The sequence below is a fragment of the Ceratotherium simum genome, chromosome 13 (assembly GCF_057802395.1).
Source record: "Ceratotherium simum simum isolate JZ-2026a chromosome 13, ASM5780239v1, whole genome shotgun sequence".
NCBI classification, from domain to species: Eukaryota; Metazoa; Chordata; class Mammalia; order Perissodactyla; family Rhinocerotidae; genus Ceratotherium; species Ceratotherium simum.
The window spans coordinates 49,406,518-49,431,326 of NC_141912.1; the positions used below are offsets into that span (position 1 = coordinate 49,406,518).

General features: G+C 36.6%; 1 protein-coding gene across 1 annotated transcript in view; it reads right to left on the reverse strand.

The window, feature by feature from the left end:
* Window positions 1–832: 832 nt before the first annotated feature.
* Window positions 833–24,809, reverse strand: part of LOC101395912 (cysteine-rich secretory protein 3) — a 43,246-nt gene continuing 19,269 nt past the window's right edge. Inside the window, exons 2-8 of the mRNA XM_087437829.1 lie at window positions 14,914–15,038; window positions 11,981–12,097; window positions 10,361–10,448; window positions 5,957–6,105; window positions 5,444–5,541; window positions 3,209–3,297; window positions 833–960 (exon numbers count right to left, since the gene is read on the reverse strand). Coding sequence (XP_087293955.1) covers window positions 833–960; window positions 3,209–3,297; window positions 5,444–5,541; window positions 5,957–6,105; window positions 10,361–10,448; window positions 11,981–12,097; window positions 14,914–15,038 — 794 coding nt within the window. The remainder of the gene's footprint in view (window positions 961–3,208; window positions 3,298–5,443; window positions 5,542–5,956; window positions 6,106–10,360; window positions 10,449–11,980; window positions 12,098–14,913; window positions 15,039–24,809) is intronic.

Sequence of the window (24,809 nt, forward strand, 5' to 3'; positions counted from 1 at the left end):
GGTGATGTTAACTTTGATCCGTTGGTTAAGATGGCATTTGCCAGATTTCTCCACTGTAAAGTTATTATTGTTCCTTTTCCATTCTTGACTCTTTGGAAGTGAGTCACTAAGTTCAGCCGAGAATCAGAAGGGAGGGGACTAAGTTCTACCTCCTGAAGAGGAGAATATTTACATATATTATTTTGAATTCTTCTTTAAACGAAATTTGTCTAAGAGAAGAGAGGTTTAAAAAGGAAAATGTGGTCGTATTCTACTGTAAAATTTATGCAGATGAAGAACCAAAAGTCTTCATGGATTTTGGCAAAATGAAGGTTGGAGTTACCTTACCAAGAATGATTTCAATTTAATTGTAAGGATAGGAGCCAGAAGAATGAGAAGAAGGATGAATGTGACAGGAAGAATTAAAGACAGCATATGTAAACACTTCTCTGAAGATGTTTAGCTATAGAGTGGAGCTAGGAAGGAGGACTGTAGTCCAGGATTCATGTGACAATGATATTACATTCTGTTCTTATTGTAAATTTTGTTCCAGGAACATGGGTCTCAATTTCAATTCAGGTTTCTAGTGACTGTAAGAAAGTACAACTTTCAGAATCCTTAACTTGATTAAATTTAAATTACCAAATTTATGTCAAAATCCAGTTGTTATCATAGATTATGTGATTTTTTTAACCCTTGTATAAAAGAGATTTCCGTGAAACAAAAAGCAGATCCAAGAGAAAAAGACTCGTTACTATTTGGAATCCAATTTATAGCTAAAATGCCTCTGATTTCTTTGCTAGTATATGTCAAACCTGAGTAGACTTAGTCCTACTCAGTCTGTATTGGGCATTTAATAAATTTTGTCAGGACACTGGCAGGCAGCCTTGCAACTATTCTTGGTGAGAGTGCGTTTGCAGCCAATCATTTTTGCCAAATCTTTACAGTTAGAATAGACATCGTCATATTCGCAACTATTGGCTGGAATAAAAACAAAGAGATTAGTCACTTCATTATCATTTTCCTGCACAGCAGCAACACAAACAATAAACTTAATGTGAGGAGGGAATTGAGCAAACAAGTTGGCATCGTTCCCTTATGATGGTCATTTCATATCTCGAGGGACACATAAGACCCCTTAGTTAAATTCAGTGCTTAATCCATCACTTCTTTTAAAATTCGAGCTTTTAAAAATATTTCTAAAATGAATTGACCTACTTTCCTCTCTTGTAAAATGAAGTTAAATCACTCTAGAACTGTACTATCTAAAATGATAGCTGCTAGCCATGTGCTTGTTTAAATTTAAACACAAATTAACTAAAATTAAATAAAATTAAAATTTCAGGTACTCAGTGATGTTAGTTACAAGTGCTCAATAGCCAATGGGTCTCGTGGTTACTTTACAGGACGTGCAAATATTGAACGTTTCTATCATTGCAAAAAGTTATATTGCACACTGTTGCACTAGACTCTAATGCCACTAGTCTTGCTTTCAGGAGTAAGAAATCATTATGAGAAGATGTGGATGCAAAAATGTAAAAACAGAGGAGAATTTCACTATGATTATTGGACATTCCCACTTGGATGTCCCTCAGTGGCCACAACCTCAACAAACCTCAAACTAAATTCATCATCCTACCTACAAGCTTGGCATTTCTTTGGTATCCCTCTCCAACTTCTGACTTGATTCACTCAATCTCAGAGAAATGGTACTCCCAACTACTAAGTAATTCAAACCAGGAACTAGGAATCAACCTGAACTTGTTCACCTCTACTTTTTATCAGCACCTAATAAGCACAAGTAACAAACACTGGCTAGTCTACTTTCTTTCTCTCTCTCCTAACTGTCCATTCCTCTTCATTCGTTTTGCCCTAATGAAGTAAGACATCCATTTTTTTTTTTTTTTTTTTGTGAGGAGATCAGCCCTGTGCTAACATCTGCCAATCCTCCTCTTTTTTGCTGAGGAAGACTGGCCCTGGGCTAACATCCGTGTCTATCTTCCTCCACTTTATATGGGACTCCGCCACAGCATGGCCTGCCAAGCAGTGCGTCAGTGCGTGCCCGGGATCTGAACCAGCGAACCCCGGGCCGCCACAGCGGAGCGCACGCACTTAACCGCTTGCGCCACCGGGCCGGCCCGACATCCATTTGTTTTTAAACCCAGGTTTTTCAACAGTTTCCAAGTTGGCTTCCACCCACTTGTTCCCTCACACTAATGCCCAGTGCTCTTCAAAATACACAATTCTGATCTCATCACTCTTCTGTTTAAAATCTTTCAACTGGATGCTCATTACTAATAGGATGAATTTCAAACTCCTTAACAAATAGTATTCAGCAGAGGTATAAGTATTTTCTTCTTTAGTGGATTTATAGCTCTGAATTGTGTCTATACCATTCACTCAGAAAGGATGCTACAATTCAGTTAGGTGAATACGTTTGAAAGGTAACAATCTCAGTTAATGTCAACCATATTATTTATAATAATTTTAATAACATACTCAACTAAACAAAAATACCGACTCTCTGTATGTCTATTCACAACAACACTGGAAATGAGATATTACATGACATTAATTTTACTCCTTTTTGCTAAAATATTTTTGAGGCTTCTGTGAGCTAATAATACTGTATGCCAATTTAATAGACATATAGAAAGTACGTAAAAGTTACTAGCAAACAAAAGTGCAAGTGGTTGTTAGGTTAAACTTGATGAATCTAACTACACTATGGGGAAAGTGAGGAATTTCATATGATGAACTCATTGGCATATAAGGAATGATTATTTTTGGTGTGCCTGTCCAGACTGAGCCATATTCTGTGGTCTCACACCTTTATGTTTGTATATATTTTCTCTTTTTAAAATGCTACCTTTGCTCTAATGGCATTAACTTTGATGAAAAGAAAATGTATATTTAATTACAATGAATTATTTCCGCAGAAACATTTTCATATATGCCAACATGTAACGAGTTGACTGTAGTCACAAATGTACATTGATGGTAGATGATTCTTTAGGTTACACATGGTAACACGCTTTTCATTGCAAATAATACATAGACAGTGAATGGTGTCAAATTTTTGGTTAAACACATTCTGTTGAGTAATTTTACTGTTTTTTTTTTTGCATAAAGGCATTGCTTAAGTTGGTTACATTCAGATTTCCTAATTCTTAAAAAAGAAATGTCAGGTCATTTTATTATACTAACAAATTAATGACGACAAACTTACTGCATAGTCCATTGTCACAGTGATTAGGGCAGCTGGCACAAGGTTTTCCTTCTAGGTAAGGGGTACGTTCTCTGCCAACAAAATTACCACTGAAATTTGAAATGCAACATGTCAAACATTTTTCATTTTTTGGTTTAGTCTATGCTCCAAGGGGAGCATCCATCACCATATGTACCTGAATATTTATTCAATGTATGTAATCATGTCAAATAACTGAAAAACTAAAATTCCCCACACGTACGCTCACTTCCTTGACAATAATTTCACAGCCTGAGCAACTGAAATGGGATAAATAGTGTCTAAAATTTTCAGAGTATATTTCATGTGGCAATGCTCTTCATCTTCCAGTAGACTAGGTCTAATTGTTAAGGCAGTGCACCCCAAGTTGCTGACCCAAGATGGGTAAAACATATCCTCTAGAAAGACAGGAGGAGCTCCTAGGGACCAGGAGTTGCAGCATGGGAAATATTTAATGTTAAATGTAATTTTATATTTAAAAAGGAAAGTATAACAATTTGTATAGTGTGAACTAGAAAAAGTCAAGCTCCAGGGGAATTTTTGGCTTCTAGATGAGAGGTGGTGATTTTCAAGTAGTTTTTGGTGTGTGTTTTTGGGAGGTAGGTGACCTTAGGAAAGTTGTTGACTATCTAGAGGTTTTGTGTGTAAGATTTTTATGCTTACCAAAAATAGGACTGTTATTAGGAAAAAAAATGTTTCATTAATACTAATCTCCAGGGTATATTGGTCTTACAGTGACTGGCCTGCACCTCATTAATGATTATTATCATTATAATCATTATTATATATTGGCCATTATAATCTGAAAGTACAAGGGAGTCAAAATCTCAGTCATACCAAGTGGGCCCAAGACAATGCACCAGAATCCCAATCTGTCTGCACAGAATGTAGCTTTATGTGTGGGGGCTCTTGGAAAAATTGTGAAATGGAAAAAAGTGTTCTGGAAGTTTATGCACTCCTGCTTTCCCTCATTATTCACTCCAACTCACACCTCAGTTGCCTGGGCCAGATGCCTCCCCCTCACAGGCAGGCAATGAGTTTGGACGCTTTCTCCTAGGACCTTTCAGTTCTTTCTACTAAACCCTAATAGGCACCTGCAGGAAAATGACTCGGAAGGTCACATTTCTCTAACTGGAACCCTACCTCATCTGAGTTGTGGATAGCCTCAAAATAAATCATCTTGGATGCTTGGTTTTGCATGAAAATCTCCCTCCAGTGGTAAGGAATTTCAAACATTAAAAATAAATTAAAACTGGCGCCCGCCCGGTGGCGCAGCAGTTAAGTATGCGCGCTCCTCTTAGGTGGCCTGAAGGTTTGCAGATTTGCATCCGGGTGTGCACCGCCGCACCGCTTGTCAGGCCATGCTGTGGCAGCATCCCATATAAAGAGGAGGAAGATGGACACAGATGTTAGCCCAGGGCCAGTCTTCCTCAGCAAAAAAGAGGAGGATTGGCATTGGATGTTAGCTCAGGGCTGATCTTCCTCACACAAAAATAAATAAATAAATAAATAATTTAAAAAAATTAAAACTAACAGATACATGGTGAATATATCTTCAATATATTCATAGGAATTTTTGTGGATAATTAAAAAATATTGTTTGAGGAAGGGGTATATTTCCTGCTGTAAATCTAGATCATAATGGGTGGTTCCTTCAGAGCTTTTGTGTTAAATTCTAAGGAGTAAAGACTTAAGATCTTACCTTTTCTTGACAATTTGACATGTATCAAGGATCTCTTTAAAAGCCCTTGAGGCCCAAGATTTAATCAATTCTTAGTGGTGTAATATAGGCATTTTTAGATACGCAGGAGTAGGAATATTTGAGTACAAAAGGCTGGAATCACTAAAATGTCATCCCCCATTTGCTACCTCCCCTTCACCCTGGCGTAACCATCAAGCTTTGATTTTCTAGTGTGTGAGCTTAGTAATAAGCGACAATACCAGCTGTAGAGAACTACACACTATGTACACCCACGGAGTAACTCTGAGCCTCAGGGAATACAATGCAGAGGGAGGACAAGTCATTTTATACATGAAGAAAGAGAGCTTCAGAATATTATATTTAGAACTGAGAAGTTGGTCTTCTTGTGTCTCAAATTGAGAAAATCTTTGTAAAGATTTACCCCCCCTTTACTGAAATATTCCAATTTATTATACTTTAAAAATATTAAATTACTGGTGGCTTTATTGATAGCAAACTCAAAAGTATGTACTTACGGAGGACAATATTGGCAAACTTGGTAGTATTTTAGTGATTTTTGATTAGGACAATAGGCAATTCCACATCCAACACGGTAAGACGAGTACCAAACAACCTACAAATCCACAAGGAAAGATATGAGAGTACATTACAGAAGAAGGAAATACCGAAAAACAAATAGTAGGAAATTCAAAACTGAAATGAATGTTGCTGATATATTTTGTTTCCATATACCTTATTGATATAGTTAGATTATTGAATCAAAGTAAAAATCTTTTAAAATATTACATTTCCATGTACTGTCACGACTTTATCTATTTAGACTGTTAGAAAAATAGAGAGTATGTTTCCCTACCAAGAGCCTACAGGCTGTTGAAAACAGCTCACAGCTGAAATACCCACAACATGCCTAAACTATTCTTTACCCACTTGAGAGATCTTCCCCCAAATCCAACACTGGCATCAGTCAGCATTTGAAGATTTCTTTTTAGGACATTTATGGCAGAGGGTTTTTCATTTATTCCACTTACCTGGGTGTAATGTCCAACTACCGCATTGGGATGATTTTTCCCTACGCCATAGGTAAAATGACGGACCTCATCATACCAACCTTGGATTGCATGTGACCATGAAATAGGTCTACTTGACATAAAGAGATTCTCACCACAGTGCCTTGTACCTAAGAAGAAATAGAGCATTCATGAGGAAAGCAATACTAAAGCATGCAATGGCTAAAATATATATATATAGGGATTATAAATATATATATATTTATAATCAGAGTCCATATTCTTCAATCACAGTGCCCATACTTGCTAACTGTTGATCAATACATAAGGGAGTTCCTTATCAGATTTAAGCTGAAAAGAAGACAGATGTGTCTAACAGGCTGGCCTCAACATGCAAAATTTTCAGTAGATGAAGTCCTCTTTCTTTAATATCCACTCCCCCTAGATTCATCCATTTACACATTAAATTCTTCATGAGTGTATGCCTCATGTGCTCTCAGCTTTGTATTACAAGCTGGCTGAGGGCAGACATCAACTCTTATAATTTTTCTCCTACTCTCATCCATGCATCAGAAATTTTCATATATAGGAACCTCAATAAATATTTAAGATTGTTGTTTCTGTGAACTTTGAAAAAAAACTTATACTCAGTCTTTAAGAGCCGTAAGCAAGAAGCAAATGACACCAGGAGGGAGACTATTTTCAGTTTATGGGTCTCCCCTTAATCAGCAAGTCAGAACAACACAGGCCAAATTCTCCTCAGAGAACTATGAAAGAAGTGTCTTGTAGCCCAGAAACATTTCAATATATTTTTCAAGACTTGAAATTAATATTTATATTTGGATGGCTTGAAACATAATGTCTACGTGCTACTTAAAGGGAGTATAAACTACTCTTGGATAGCTCCTTTAAGAGGGAAAGAAAGGAAGCTAAGATTTTAACAGTAACTGGGATCCTCAAGAACATTTGTCTCAATCTTCTACTGAATATAGTCATCCTTCATAATTTCATTAAATTATAGTATCAAAAATACAAATAACAATGGCAGTCCTACCTTCAAAAAAGGTGAGTTATTTACTACTTTCAATTTGGGCTTGCCTATATCTATGTCATTTTTGATGATTTAAGTCCAGGCATACCTCATTTTATTGCACTTCATTTTATTGCTCTTTGCAGATATTGCATTTTTTACAAATTGAAGGTTTGTGGCAACCCCATGTCAAACAATTCTATTGGCGCCATTTTTCCAACACATTTGCTCACTTAGTATCTCTGTGTCATGTTTGGTAATTCTCTCAATATTTCAAAATTTTCATTATTATTTGTTATGGTGATCTGTGATCAGTGATCTTTGATGTTACTATTGTAATTGTTTTGGGTTGCCATGAACCATACCCATGTAAGATGGCACACTTAACTGATAAAAGTTGCTTGTGTTCTGACTGCTCCACCCACCAGCTGTTCCTCCACCTCTCTCCCTCTCCTTGGGCCTCCCTATTCCTTGAGACAGCAATATTGAAATTAGTGTTCAAGTGAAAGGAAAAGTTGCACACTTCTCACTTTAAATCAAAAGCTAGAAATGATTAAGCTTAGTAAGGAAGGCATGTCAAAAGCTGAGACAGGCCCCAAACTAGGTCTTTGTGCCAAATAATTAGCCAAGTTGTGACTGCAAAGGAAAAGTTCTTGAAGGAAATTAAAAGTGCTTCCCTAGTGATCACATGAATGATAAGAAAGCAAAACAGACTTATTGCTGATATGGAGAAAGTCTTAGTGGTCTGGATAGAAGATCAAACTAGCCACAATATTCCCTTAAGCCAAAGCCTATTCCAGAGCAATGTGCTAACTCTCCTCAATTCCGTGAAGGCTGAGAGAGGTTAGGAAGCTACAGAAGCAAAGTTTGAAGCCAGCAGAGGTTGGTTCATGAGGTTTAAGGAAAGAAGCCATCTCCATAACATAAAAGTGCCAAGTGAAGCAGCAAGAGCTGATGTAGAAGCCGCAGCAAGTTCTCCAGAAGATCTAGGTAAGATAATTAATGAGGGTGGCTACACAAAACAGCCTTATATGGGAAGAAGATGCCGTCTAGAGCTTTCATAGCTAGAGAAGAGAAGTCAATGCCTGTCTTCAAAGCTTCAAAGGACAGGCTGACTCTCTTGTTAGGGGCTAATACAGCTGGTGACTTTAAGTTGAAGTCAATGCTCATTTACCATTCTGAAAATCTTAGTGCCATTAAGAATTATGTTAAATCTACTCTGCCTGAGCTCTATAAATGGAACAACGAAGCCTGGATGACAGCACATCTGTTTACAGCGTGGTTTACTGAGTCTTATAAATCCACTCTTGAGACCTACTGCTCAGAAAAAAGATTTCTTTCAAAATATTACTGCTCATTGACAGTGCATCTGGTCACCGAAGAGCTCTGATGAAGATGTATAATGAGATGTAAATTGTTTTCATGCCTGCTAACACAACATCCATTCTGCAGCCCATGGATCAAGAAGTAATTTTGGCTTTCAAGTCTTATTATTTAAGAAATACATTTCATAAGGCCAAAGCTGCCATAAATGGTGATTCCTCTGATGGATCTGGGTAAAGTCAATTGAAAACCTTCTGGAAAGGATTCACCATTCTAGATGCCATTAAGAACATTTGTGATTCATGGGAAGAAATCAAAATATCAACATTAACAGGAATTTGGAAGAAGTTGATTCCAACCCTCATGGATGACTTTGAGGGATTTGAGATTTCAGTGGAAGCAACTGCAGGTGTGGTGGAAATAGCAAGAGAACTAGAATTAGAAGTGAAGCCTGAAGATGTGATTGAATTGCTGCAATCTCATGATAAAACTTTAACAGATGGGGAGTTGCTTCTGATGGATGAGCAAGGAAAGTGGTTTCTTGAGATGAAATCTACTCCTGGTGAAGATGCTGTGAGGATTGTTGAAATGACAAAACAGGATTTAGAATAGTACATAAACTTCATTGATAAAGCAGCATCAGGCTTTAAGAGCATTGACTCCAATTTTGAAAGAAGATCTACTGTGGGTAAAATGCTATCAAACAACATTGCATGCTACAGAGAAATCATTCATGAAAGGAAGAGGCAATAGATGCAGCAAACTCCACTGCTGTCTTATTTTAAGAAATTACCACAGCTACCCCAACCTTCAGCAACCACTACCCCGATCAATCAGCAGCCATGAACACTAAGGCAAGACCCTCCACTAGCAAAAAGATTATGACCCACTAAAAGCTCAGATGATGGTTAGCATTTTTTAGCAATAAATTATTTTTTAATTAAGGTATGTCCATTGTGTTTTTAGACATAACACTATTGCATGCAATAGATTACTGTATAGTGTAAACATAACTTTTATATGCACTGGTAAACCAAAAAATTTGTGTGACTTGCTTTATTATGACATTCACTTTATTGTGCTCACCTAGAACTGAACTTGCAATATCTCTGAGGTATGCCTGTAAATATCTTATCTAATAGTTCATATATGTGATATTTTATCTCATTGTTTTTACGTTCCTCGATGTAGAGGTCACGTATTATAGGTTATTTTTAAGTCTAATATAGTATTGCATATGCATTGTAGGCACCCAGAACATACAAAAGACTTGTCTCACTGTCATCAAAAATTAAAATAAAATAGTAAAAGTAGATGCTAATGTTAAATATTTTTTGAGTAAAGTTCAGAAACAGTTTGACAAAATTCAACATATTTAATAAATAAAAAAATAAATAGCTTTCAAAGCACAAACAGGCCGCATCACATGAGTAGAGCACCGGGTGAGAAATCAGAAATTATATTTAAATTTCCTATGTGTGACACTTATTACCAATCACTTTTCCCCTGACAGTTTTCTACACTTTAAAATAGAAAAGAGATGATACATGACCTGCTATACTCATGAGATGGTTAAAAGGTACAAATGTGATACTGTGTGAGACACATTTTGTAAAATATGAAACACTAAATAAGCACAAGGTGATGCTTCGCAGAGTTTTCTCTCATACAGAGAGACTTGAACTTGAACAAGGCAGCATTAGAAGTGACATTTATTCACAAAGATTTCTTCTTTTTTCTTTTTTTTGGAGGGAGGGGAGATTGGCCCTGAGCTAACATCTGTTGCCAATCCTCCTATTTTTTGCTGAGGAAGATTGTCCCTGGGCTAACATCTGTGTCCATCTTCATCTACCTTATATGCGACACTGCCACAGCATGGCTTGACAAGCGGTGTGTAGGTCCCCCCCTGGGATTCGGACCTGTGAACCCCGGGCGCCAAAGCAGAGTGCTCGAACTTAACTGCTACACCACCGTGCCAGACCCCACAGAGATTTCTTAATGCAACATTAAAAAATGGCCTCTTATTATTTTACTTGTTCATTTACTCAGCAAATATTTATTGATTTACATACCGACTACTCGATCCTCACTTCTACTGTGTCTGAGAAGGCACTTGTCTGCCCAATTTTGGGCATTTGTTGCTGCCTTGCTGTCCCATTCCTAAAAGAAAGAGGGAAAAAAAGATATGCACCTGACGATTCAAACCACAAAGGAGCATAAGCTTTACAATGAGATTGGTGGGTAGATTTACATCATTATAGGATTTCTGTACATGCATCTTCTGATTATCATCATAATCAAAGATCTATTTTTTGATGTGCCTTTTTCTGCTCCGTGAAGAAATATAGATGGTATGTCTACTTTAAGTAACTGAAAAATCTAAGGTGGTTAATGGTCTATTTATGATAGCACAGTAGGCACACCTAAAGATTTTTAGTAATGGTCCTACCCTAAACGTGATAAACACGTGGAGGTTTTGAGATTGTTTTTCCTGTGATAATGAGCTTACATACTTCATTCCTAGTTCTTTTTTTTTTTCACTGAATACATTTGGGAGACATGTGGTCTTTAGTACTGGGCCCAGCAAAGCGGGCTATTATTTACCCTAAGTGGTGAGCCTACAGGGAAAAGGTCTTCTTGATCCTAGATTAGGAGAGATATTAAGCAGAAAAATATAATGGCCTCTCATTGGATGTCCAAAGATTTGGTTTTCATTCCACCTCTGCAACTTAAATTGCCCTGTAACCTGATCAAGTCATTTAACCATTATAAAGTGAAATTAAGAATTTCTGCCCTGTCCCGCGGAGCTAACGAAGCTGAAGTTTTGGGCCCCTCCCTCATATAAGCCCTTCCCCAGGTTGTGGCAAGGATCCTCAGAATATGTTTGGACATATTTTTTTATTGTAAAATTTGCAATGGTAAGATATTTTTGTACTCTCTTCCCTCAAGAGGATTCCTTTAAGCTTTAAGTCACCGAAACTTGGATTTCCCCTAATAACAACATATCTCCTAGAAAAGATCTGGGATATAAGGTGGAGCCTAGGTGGAGTGCACATTAATAGTGAGGACAATGACGATGATGACGATGTTGTAGGTATGAATGTACCGAGAGGGACTGGAGAGAAGAGCTGCACACAGTCCAGAGAACTTATTGGAAAATTGTTTTGGATCAAAATAAATAGAAAAGGCCTGGTGAGAGTGTCTGAAAGTCAATTTATCCAAGTCGGAAGGCAAATAATAACCTCAAGGCGAGGGTCTTAACCCAGGGTTCATGGAGGGGATTCAGGGGATCCATGGACGCCTTGAAATTATACATATTGAAATATGTGTGTGTATATATATATATATACATGTATTGAAATACATATATATATGCATTTTTTTCTGAGAAGAGAAATTCCACTCACAAAGATGGGAAACTCTGAAATGGCCATGATAGAGAGTAGATTCTGACAGATTTTACTATTCTAGTACACAGAACATATAATGATAGGAGGAAATACAATTTATAAGCAAAAACAGTATGTGGAATTAAAAAAAGAAGAATTTCTTCTCTGTCCATAACACAGCTCAAATAACAAAATAGAGACTGAACTTCCCAAGCCCCAAAATTCCTCAAAGATGTTGTTTACTAGGTGCCTGCTCTTATCATAGCTGGCTTAAGCCACTTTCTTTATGTTATTGCCTCTTACCATCTTCAGCATGTTACTGGCAGGTGGAGAGACTGTTCTCCTTAGGTCATTGTGTTTATCTACAATCTCTTTTTGGACTTCTTCTTTGGTGGTTAACAAAGCACCAAAACCTGGATCCTAAAGGAAAGTCAAATTAGAATTATTTTTTAGTTTTGAAAATTGCATAGACAAGTGAATAATTCAAGAGAACAAAGACTCTTTTTAAAAATGTTCAGTTCAAGCCAATATTAATTGTTAAGCATTGCCAATGAATCTGAGCCAAAGCTATAATTTTTGAATAGGAACGAAATTGTGTTAAATTTTGAGAGTGGGGATGTCATTCATGGCATCACAATTAAAGACACCTCTGAGGCCACAAATAGTATTAGGAGAGATCTTAGTGTGATTTTTCTAGAAATATGAGTGATACATAATGACAAAGGTACAAGATAGAAACCGTTAAGACATTCTCATTCACACCCAATTGGGCTGCAGCAAGGGAATGGTACGGGTAGGGGCAGGTGACTCATTCTGGACTTTACAAGCACTTTTGACCTGACGTCGTGTCTGTATTTAGAGAAAGATTGTTTAGGCCCATTCCAAGTGCATTCAATACTCTAGTAAATGATGCTACCAATTATGTAACAGATTTTATGGGGTCACTCAAAAAACAGTTTTATTATATTAAAAAAATCTCCAAGGCAATTTGGAGGGAGCAGAGCCATCAATTAATGGACTATTGCTGACTTTGTTCCTTTTAGTAACAGAAAAGTAACTGATAAGATATTAAATAGGGTGCTGATATTCTTGGTGTATCTTTGTGTGGGGGGGAGGAGTCTGAGCCTGGAGGTAGACTAGGGGGTGTGAATTGTTTCGTAAGGTTTACGCAATTTGGTGATCTAAATTTACACAAGAATGTGATATTACACGAGCATGAGCAAGAGTTTGAAGCATTAAGTCTAAACAGACGGGGCCCTCTGTTGATTTTCCCTGACACCTTCGGGTAAGTTATTCTCTCCTCTCCTCAATATTGAGTTCCCTCAAAGCTCTCCAAATACTGCAAACATAGGTCTGACCATGTTTTATTGCCACTATTTATTTATGCACCCATTTTTTCTGCCTGTTTGTATGTTTCTAAGGGCAGGGACCAAGAGCGAATGCCTTGTGCCCACAGATTCAGCACATTCTCAGCTACTGATTCCTGAGTTAGAAAGGATGCACGTGTGAAATATCAATTGTGGCCAATCTCTGCATTACAGCAAAGCATGAAATAACATTCCTGGATATGTCCTATTGACCCTGAAAAACCTGCTTAAAGTAAAGCAGTTTCATTTCAAAGCACAACAAAATTTGGTGCCTGAGAAAGAAATAATTATTTCCTGCTTCTTACCCCATCTTGCTTTGTGGATAAAAATTCTGAAGAAGACATACCTTTGTTTCTTTTTTTTTTTTTTTTAATGAGTATCAATAAAGCTTTTATTAGGTGACAGGAAATATAAAAATTTTTTGAGAGTAAAATAGATAAAATATAGTATCTATCTCTCCTTAAGGGGTTTATATTGGCTAGGCGATGCGACATAAATAATTACAATACCACATGATAACTGAAATGGGAGATGGGATCTACTAGATATAGGGGAAGGAGGGATCAATTCTTCTTGACTGAGGTTAGGAAAGGCTTCACAATAGATGGTCTGGATTGAGGTTTTGAAGGGTGAATAGTGTTTTCTGGGCATCCTCAGAAGGCACTGCAAACCACACTGGGCAGAGGGTATGTAGAGCATCTGATCAGCAAACATTTAGTGGTGCAAAAGACAAAATGATATCTCCTTTTAAAATAATTTTATAAACAAAGACCAGGAGATGGACCAGAGAGGTAACAGGGTATTGGAAAGGGCCATGAAAAGAAGTCATAAGGAAAGAAATTGGGAAGACAGCAAACTACTTGAATGAAGCCCTAGGTGATGAATAAATTGTCTTCAGATTGAAAATTTGATTATGGTAACATAATAACTGTATCTCTGATTGCCAAATGAAGTGACTCAGTGTCAGAATTCTCAGGTCTGAGGAGTCCTAGCCAATCTTGTATGCCCACAGTTAAAGGAGAGTGTGGGAACAGACAGCAGTGACCCAAGTTCCTCACATTCAGAAGTTTTCTGATCAAGAGATAGACAGCTTATATGGGCACCTGCCCATCAATCATTGAAGAGGATGATTGATCCTGTTTTTGGGATTATGAAAGTGAAGCAGCATATTAGAAATAATTAGAGCATCTTATCTTACACATACTAATTGTACAGCCATGAAAAAAATCCCAATACTTAATATCTTTAGTAAGATTTCTTTTTTTTTAAATTTAAAAAATAGGTATAAGTATTCTCACACAGTAACTATGAAAATTTACTGTAGTGCTGTATGTGAAGAAGTTTTGCTGATTTGAGATTATATAAACATATTGCCAATTTTCTGTGGGAATCGCACTGAAATAGATTAAATAAAAAAATCAGAAAAGATCTTGGGACAGAAGGAGTTTCATTAGTTTTTAAAACTGTAGACCAGTGCTGTCAATTGAAATGTAATTAATGCATTACATGTAATTTTAATATTTTGGTGACCACTTTAAAAAAGAAAAAATAAGCAGATTAAATTGATATTTATAATATATTTTATTTAACTAATATGTTAAAAATATTTTGTTTTCATCATGCAATCAATATTAAAATTACTAATGAGATATTTTCCCTCCTTTTTCTACTAAGTTTTTGAAGTTTGCTATGTATTATATTTATGCAGATCTCAATTTAGACTATCTGTATTTGAGCAACTGGTGAGTACTTTGTAATGTACTGGACACTCTAGCCCTTTTTACTTTTGAAATTGATCTAGTAGCTTCCTATCCCTATCCCTCAAGGTTGTTTGAATTGTTCTGAAAGGATTTTCAACCTCAACCATACCTGTCCATTTGCAGGAAATAATGGAAGCAACACAGCAGCCAGGAACAGCAACACTGGTAATAATGCGATTGCTGGGAAAACAAAGGCAACAGAGACCTGCATTGGAATGTTTAGTGCATGAACTTCTGAGGAACAAAGGGAAAAATTAAAACAAAACAATGTATTGATCTCAGTTATCCCAAATTTGTTAGTAAGAGAAGATTTGTCACATGGTGCCAGTAGAATGATAATGGATTCAGTCCCAGAAGCCAGCCTCCGATGGGGACCATAAAGAACAAACAGAAGTAGTTGACTGAAGCCCTTGAAGTACAACTATAAATGTTAAGGATATACTACCCAATTCTCCCCTAGTTCCGCAGTCTTGTCCATGTAGCTACTCTCTTTAGGTTCTAGGAATGGTTTCTTCCTACTTTGCCCAGTCAGGAGTAGTAATAACTACCAACTGTTACTATTACTGGGGTACCACTGCATTAGTCCTTGCTGGTTCCCTTAAACCCTGCTTAATACTTTATAAATATCCCCTTATTAATATCTCTTCAAATTACCAGTTAGCATGTGCTATTTCTTTCTTTTCAGGACTCTGGCTCATATGCTTGCCATTCCTAGAACCCTAGGTAAATCCACTGAGAAGCAAGTGCTTTTCTCTAATACATTCAACCATTTTCATCAACTCTCCCCATGTAGCCAGTGTCTTTATTCATTCTCACTCAAATTTCTCTTTTTATTACAATGCCTCAAACTCCAAATTCTGGATGTAAAAACAGAAGATAGATTTCTCACTTTAAAAGGATTACTGACTAAATCTGTATGAATACCCTCAATATGTGTTCACGTATTAATATGTAATTACATACGTTTACATCCTTTGCCTCCCTGATTCAACTTCTTGGAATCCTGAGGAAAAAATAATGTATACTGGAAAAACTTTAGGCATACATTTTTCATCACATTAGTATTTATAATGGTAAAAACATAATTAATCACATGCTTAATAACGGGGAGATAAAATGTCTAAATACAGTCATGCACCACATAATGACATTTCGGACAACGATGGACCACATATATGATGGGGATCCCATAAAATCAGTACCATATAGCCTAGATATGTAGGAGGCTATACTATCTAGGTTTGTGTAAGTACACTCTATGATGTTCGCACAATGACAAAATTGCCGAACAATGCATTTCTCAGGACATATCCCCATTGTTAAGTGACACGTGACTGTAAATTAGCGTACATCCTCTTGCTATAGTGTATTAGACATAAAACTATGTTTATGATGGTTTTATAATAAGGAAAATGCTTATGCTTCAAATTTAAGTAAAAAAACCAGAATACCAAGTAGTATATGGGAGATCCTTAGCCTTCCGCTATGGATGAACGTTTGTGCCCTCCCAAAATTTTGTTGAAGCCCTAACCCCCAGTGTGGCTGTATTTGTATTTGGGCCCCAAAGAAGTAGTTAAGGTTAAATGAGGTCATAAGGATGGACCCTGATCCAACAGGACCAGTGTTCAAATAAGAAGAGACACCAGAGCGTGCTCTCTCTCTCTCTCTCTCCTCCATGCATACAAAGAGGCCATGGGAGAACACGGTGAGACGGTGGCTCTCTGCAAGCCAGGAAGAGAAGTCTCACCAGAAACTGACCATACTGGCCCTTTGGTCTCAGACTCGTAACCTCCAGAACTGTGGGAAAATAAATTTCTGTTTTTCAAGCTACCCAGTCTGTGATATTTTGTTATGGCAGCCCAAACAGACTCATACACATTCTCATGTTTAATATTTGAGGGTTAGGTTACGTGGGAGTGAGTTCCAAGGTCCATAATACGGAGTAATTTGAAGTCTTCTGGAGCCACAGCTCTGCATTCAGGCGCGTGTGTTCTCACAAGGGACTGAGGTAGCCGATTACCTCCGACTGTCATCCAGCATCCACATCTCAATGCAGCTTTGCTTTTCTCACAGATAGATGACAAAAACTCTATGACATAGGTATTTTGGGCCAATTTTAAGCTAAAGTAATGGAATAAATTTTATTGCAGAGTGGTATTGATGATTTTGATGTGCAGGGAGACCTGGGAATGCATACATTGTGATTCTCCTGGAAGACAGACAGAAACAGAACCTCATTCTCTTCTCCCACAAAGCTAATGATCAGACAAAAAGCCAGGCTAAGAACAAATGAGATTAAACAGAAATACAAGAGAATGAGTTTATCTTCGTGTGGTAAGACATTCTTTTCTGCATTTTCTATAATGAGTCTGCGTTATTACAATTACAGTAATTAGAAAAAGGAAAGACTTTTATTACAAACAGATTATTAACCTTGGAAAAGTGCCTCTGGCTTTGTCAAACCTATTATCTTAGTTGCTTTTTTGCAACCTGGTACAGCCAATAGTTTAGGCATTATGGTGTCCACGTAAGAGAAGAACGGAGGTACAGAGATATTAAGCAACCTTCTGACAGTCTCATTGCTAGTTATTGTATAGCTGGGACAGATCTAAGATTTCTTTTAACCTCAATATCTATTTCCCACTAAACTGTATTATACTTTTTTGGGGGCATGGGATTCTGGGTAAGAAAGAAAGCACTTAATGAATTTCTGCCTTGACAAAAGTAGTTGCATATTCCTATAAATCTTTTTGCAGCTGGTAAATCGCTGGTAGATTACTGAACATGTTTGAGAAAATTAGAAAAAAATTAACAAAATATTAACAATTAAGTCAATTCTTTTCTGTTGTCCTTCAAATGTAAAATAAAACTCCTAAGACTTAAAGAGCTCAAATAATATTTTCTTAGGATATCCATCTTGAGTTGAAAACATACCCCATTATGATAAGCTTTACGTAACTTTGTTGAAATAATGAAGAACTTTGCTGGCATGTTAATGAAGTATTTTTGTCCATTTAATAACTAGAATGGGAAGGGACGGAATTGAAATGGGAATCACAAAATTGGTAGCATATTTCTATAAGGGTTCTATAAGGAATAAAAATTATACAGGTGTTCCCACAATGTTTTGGAAATTTAAGTTCTTCTATCCCTTTAAAATTTTGCTCATAGCTATAGGAAAAAGTTGATTTTGTTTATATTGTAGTTTTTAGGGAAACAGAGGAAGAGGTGGAACAGAATGAAAATTTGAAGATAGAAAAGGAAAAACATAGAAAGAGAAATGAACTTATTTCAGTATAAAGCAAATACATAAATTTAAAGTCAAAAAGAGCCATTTTTATTTATCAGATACCTGGTCCCAGACTGAGCAAACCTAAACTTTGGCACCTGGTATCGTGAGAAATAAAAGAGAGCACAGTAAGTGTTAAGAAGCCTGGGTTTTTCTTGTTATTGTTGACGCGCTCTTACTCAGCTCATCTTTAACTAGCGATATGAAATTGAAAATCTTCATTTGTCAAGTTAGAATATCGTGACATAGGGTCACCTCATAGGATTTTTGTGAGCTTTGAGGAGTTAAGTAATGTTAAAGCAATTTGAAAACATAAAAAAATCACCATACAAGTCCTGGCATTAACCTTACTATTTTTATTATCATTTGAGATGCTTGCTCCCTCAGCTGGGAGTATTGCCAGAAATCTCTCAGCTCTCAGGCCCTTCAGGGATTGGCTCTTCTGAAGACAGCCACCTGGCCCAAGATGATGCTCCCTTCCCAGGGCACCCTCATCCTATGTCTGTCAGATGTGGAATATAAAGGCTGACTTCTTTGCTCCAACTAGAGACAACTTTGAAAAATCATCCCAGCTTCAGAACCACTCTGAAGTAGTTGACTGGCTGAAGCCTCCAATGAGACTACATCACAGCTTGATTTCTACCTTTGCCTAATCTTATTCCTTTCCCCTCCTTCCTAGGAAATGGATCACAAGCGCATTCCTTAATAAACTTCCTGTGTCTCGGATTTTGTTGGGTTACCTGGGCAACCCAACCTGTGACATCATTCATTAGATAACCTTCTTTTTTGTAACTCTAGTCAGGATAGGCTCTTTATTTATGCCTTCGTTATCCTGCGATCATATGCCCTTTATGCCATCGATCAGGTTAATCCTCAAACCTGGATTCTAGCCACATCCTTCAAAAACATTTCTAAGTACCTCTCTCCAAAGAAACTCAGAGGCTAACTCCAAAAACACTGATCTTGTTCCTGGATAGGAATATTTAAAGCCCACCCAGTAAACTTTTGATTATGTTCATTTTTTCTGATTTAGTGCAACATCTTATTTCTCTCAGTTTTTTTATGCACTTTTGACGTTCTTCCAGATTGTGAGTTTGGAAAAGGCAGACTACTATCTTCACATTCTTTTAAATGCTTAATGGCTAACGATGGTTCACTCTGTACTTGCTCAGTGGTGGAGCTGCAGAAACTTTCAAAGTCTCCAGAGGACTGTCTCTCGTGTCCTTGGGCACACACATCCCTCTGGCAATGGCCTCAAGTAGGCCTCCTGGAGAATTTGAGCAAAAGAGAAAAACAGATCCTTCTTTTTTTGCAAGTCATTGACAATCAGATATTGTTCTTTCCTTTAACAGACATTCATCTGGTTTTACATACTCTATTGAGGACAGCATGCTAGATATTGCTGGACATGATCAAGTGAAGAAGACCTGATTCCTGCCCACCTCAGAGTCTTAGCATATTATTGGGGGAGCCCATCATTTAAGCACCCAGAGTGTGAGCTGATTGGACTTTCCCATGGGTGCAAAATTGGAGGATAAACTTTTATTTTCTTTTGCCCTAACCCATTCTGAGGCTTTTGGAGAAGGATGGGGAAGAAGCTAACATAGCCCAGGGCTCTGGAATTAAATATTTCAGATGAGGTAACTATGATAAAAATCTATCATCAGCTATAAGACCAAAGCACGTAGCCCCACCACACCCCTCTTCCCCAGGGGCTGCCCTGAATAGCAGGTGCAGAGAGGATACAGTCTATTTGCACTTTCATTTGGTAGAGTTACACAGAAAGTGTTATAAAGAATTAGGAAAAATAACTTCCTCTTTCTGTCATCTACTTGCATGTAGACAATTTCTAAATGTGTGTAGTCATACATTTCCTCTGCTGTTTCCTTAGGAACAAACTTTAGATTCCTTTTAATTTATCTCTATTAAAAGAGTTATTTTGCTATGTGCAAGTCACCAAGTCTCTCCTATCATCTGGTTTTCTTCTTTGCTGGGAGTAATTTTCCCTTTTCATAGAGATTAGTAATTTCTTCAGGTGTGACTAGAGAAAAGCCAAATCCAGGGATTTCAAAGATTTGCAATTCCAAGTGTTGGTGGTTTACTGCTATCTAATTACAGGCAGCAGAGCAAATTGTGTCTTCTTTAAGCATAAATGTATATGATGCAGTTAAACTGTAACATATTGCTGCTTCTTCACATTGATGTTAGGACCACCACTAAGTTTAAAACACTCATTTGATAAAGAAAATGTTATTTTCTCTAACGACATGGTATCACTGCCTATTAACTGATAAAAAACGTGTATTTACAAGAATTATACCGGCATACCTTGCCTTAAAAGTCCATTTTGTGGAAATAGAGATTTTCAAATTATAGACTAAGGAGAAGTTGCTTAGTTCCTAAGAGAATAATTCATAAAAGGGTCCATTTAAAAAGTAAGCTTTTAGGCTTCTATTCCAGTCAGGATATCAAAACAGGTAGGCTTCTTATTATGGCACCGACATGAACTCTGAAGGAATGATAGAAGCAAAAGGAAAACATGCCTTCCAAGAAAGTATCAAAAAGATAGTGAGAAAAATCTGAGAAGAACTTTCTCTCATGACCTCTTGTATGTGTGTATGTATGGGTGAGTTGGTGTGTGGTGAGTGTGAGGTGGAGGAAGGTGTTACGTCCTGAGGCAGTGGCTGGCTCAATGGCATAGGAAGAGTAATGCCTTTTAGTTCCTGCTCTTGCCTGAAGATAATAATTTCTTCCCCTTTATTGCAAAATTCTGCAGCAACAGAACGAGCCACCTGTCCTGGTGCTGTATGTCAACAATATAGAATCGGGGAACCATAAAAACCTTCATCAGGTGTGAAGACTAATGAAATAAAGATATGTGGACTACTGTATGTTGCTATTATAGTCGTATCTCTATTCCTCCCCACCACCCCCCCTCAAGTTTATGTGAGTATAAATTAGTGTGACTACTTCCTCCCAATGCTGTTTCTTCCTAAAGTGTAACCTGAGGAGTGGCAGTGAATGGAAATGATTCTGGGAGTGATTCCTAAAACAGATAAGGATAATAGTAAATAATATATAGGCCCATTTCATAAAGGATGTGCAAAAATCCAAGCAAGATATGAATTCACCAACTTCAAAAATGCATTTAAAAAATCATGATCAAGTAAAGTTTATACCAGGACTGCAAAGATAATTCAAAATTAAGACATTCATTGGTCAAATTCATCACATTAATGGAATAAAGAAAAATCACGTGGCAAAAAATATGTTATTAAGTTCAATCTCTAGTTAGAGCTGAAAAAAAAAACAGGAGAATAGAGGAGATCATTAATTTGGTAATGGCAAAATTGCGAAATATCTCTAGCAAATATTTTAGTTATTGGAGAAACTCCAGGTGTATTCCATTCAGTATTGGGAACAAGATAAGAAGGACTAATGGCACTGTTAACATATTGGAGAGGTCCTGATCAAAGCAATAAGAAAAGGAAAAATATATATTTGTAGGTCTTGTAAGGGAAGAGGTAATATTGTAATGAATTTCAAATGATATGATCATCTATCTAGAGATTGCACCATAATTAACAAGTTTGCTAGATGCAATATCAGCCTACAAAAAATAACATTTCCCGGGGCCAGCCCAGTGGCATAGTGGTTAAGTTTGTGTGCTCTGCTTCAGTAGCCCAAGGTTCACAGGTTTGAATGTTGGGTACGGACTGATGCCTCACCCATCAAGCCATGCTGTGGCAGTGTCCCACATACAAAATAGATGAAGATGGGCGCAGATGTTAGCTCAGAGCCAATCTCCCTCAGCAAAAAAAAAAAAAAAAAAAAAAGTACCATTGCCATATACCAGCAACACTCAACTAGGAAATAAGATTTAAAGAAAAGATACCATTCATAATAGTAACACAAATTATAAAGTATCTATGAAATAACCAAGAATAAAAAAATTCCTTTTTCGAGAAAACATTAAAACTCTAGTAAAAGACATTTAAGAAGATCTGCATAAATGGAGAGGTTTTCGTGATCTTAAATGGTATGCTAATATAACAAAGATGTCAATCCTAATTAAACTAATGTAAAAATTCTTTATCATTCCAATAAAAATTCTGATTGGCCCATGAATAATGAAATAATCCTTTTATAAGAAGAATTAATTTGGGTATATTTTTGTACTAGTTATTAAGATAGATTTCAAACTTACGTTGACAAAAATTTGATATTATTGTAGGAACAGACAAATGGACCAATGGAGGTAAATAGAAAATTTAAGAGACAGACCAAACAAGGTAGCATAAAAAGGCATTAGAGGAAGAACAGATTATCTAGCATACAGTATTGGGAAAATTAGCTCACTCTATGGAGAAAAATAAAACAGATTCTTTTTAAGCATTATCTATAAAGGTGAAAGTAGAGGGATTAAATTTATAAATAGATAAAACGATTTACATGCAAATTTTCAGGGCCATACTCCTTTGCCCTAAGTGAGTCACACATAATAATGCCGATCTCTGGTGATTCTGTGTTTTGTGTGAAGCGCTATGTTACTCTTTATGGGCTCATTTAAAACTCATAACAATCTAGATAGTAAATGATGTTACTCAATACTCCAGTTTACAGATGAGCAGCCCCGGGATCAAAGATTTAATAATGAAATGTCATAAACTTTCAAGCAGATCTGAGGAATAAGCCCAGACAGTTTGGCTTAAAGCCCTTGATCCTGAAAGGAAGAGATGAACTTGTTTTAAGTGATTTTACAGACCAGAAAATATGTCGTTTAAAGCACTAACACACATGTGTTGTAATGCATGCATTATAGGTATAGACACATTTATATACCAATCACAGACCAGAAAAGTAACTGATGCAATATTTTCAAACTTTCAATGTGGTATTTAATTTTATTTATTTATTTATTTTCCCCCAAAGCCCCAGTAGATAGTTGTGTGTCATAGCTGCACATCCTTCTAGTTGCTGTATGTGGGACGCGGCCTCGGCATGGCTGGAGAAGCGGTGCATCGGTTCATGCCCGGGATCCGAACCCCGGGCCGCCAGTAGTGCAGCTCGAGCACTTAACCGCTAAGCCACGGGGCCGGCCCCCTCAATGTGGTATTTAATCTTCATTCTGATCCCTTTCATCTCACCACTTGTCTGTGAGATAGAAAGCAGCCCATGACACTATACAAAGTTCACAAAAGTTCTAGACTTTATCATGTAGAAAATCTGTAAAAGTATCTAAATAATAATAGCTGCCTTGACAGTTCCCAGAAAACAAATTTTTTCCTTTCCAAGGATGAATTGCCTTCTCTTTACTTAAATATACTAAACAACATCATCAGAATTCCTAGAAGTATCTGATTTAAACATTATTTGAGAGTTCTGACATTCTTCCTTCCAATTTACCTCTTCCCCTTACAAATCTGAGCTCAATCCAGGGGCCCCAGTTGACTGTACAATGCATCATTATTGAGTATCGCCTCTGGGCTTGAAACTTGTCATCAGTTTAATTTCCTTTGATTCTCCTCCAGATCGTTAGTCACCCAGGCAGACGTTGGTTTTGATTTTAACTAGCAGAAGAGGAAACACCTGATCTTCTTTGGCAACAGTATGTCCTGCCAAAGCTCCCTGGATGGCATTTAGCCATGGAGGAGAAAAACATTAATAAAATAGTTTTGTAAGTAAAATCTTCCCTCTACAAGGTAAATAACGCCTTATGTGTTGTCATTAGGTAGTTCTGTGGTCTCTTGATATCTTTTTACCCAGAATCACTTCTTATTTGCTAAAAATATTAAGTTCTATGTGGAAATTGCTTCCTTATATAAAATATACACAGCATATTATATTTAAATTATTTATATAAATGTAGCTGCCTGAGTAGATTGACTGATTGGAAAAGTTTTAAAAGTCTTTTTTTTTCTTTTTGATTTGAGCGTATTTCATGGAGGAAATTGTATTTTATGTTTTGATAATCTTTAATAGAATACCTTTTATCTCCAAGTCAGTGCTATAATTTTGTTTTGATAGATTTAAACTTATTATCAATAGCTTCTCATCCTTATTTTAATAATATCTATATGAAGACATATCCATATATGTGAATATTAAAGTTATTAATATGGAAGTATACATACACATATAACTATAGTTTTTCATTTTTCTATTAAAGGAAGTTCTAGTGCAATTGTTTCTAAGTTAAAGACATGGGAATTAATTATATTTTTTATTTTCGAATGAAAAGTAAAAAATTCATTTAAATATTAAATTCAATAAAAGTGCTTTTGAAATAATAGAGCTATGTCACTTTCTTAGCTTAAAAAGAATATAATAACTTAAGATTATTACTCTCAATAAAAGTTACAACAGAGTTTTGAAAAGGATAGATTCATTCACTATACATCATTTCACCACTGACATGGCATAAATATATTGGCATAATAAAATGTCCACGTTAAAATAAAGGAGTTATCACTTACTTTTGGTTCTCAGAGCAAGGTGAAGTATCTGCTTTATCTGTAGGAAGAAGTAAGGTGGCGAGAGAGAAGGATAGAGAGGTATATATACATTACACCTATTTCCTGTTTTTAGCAAATTCTGGTTATGCAAGTAGTCTAAGTCAACAGGTCTGAAACAGGATTTGTCATTCCAATAAGTCTCAAATTTCATTGCTGTTTGTCTAACTGCAGTTTTGGCAGTATCTTGTGATTCTCCACAGT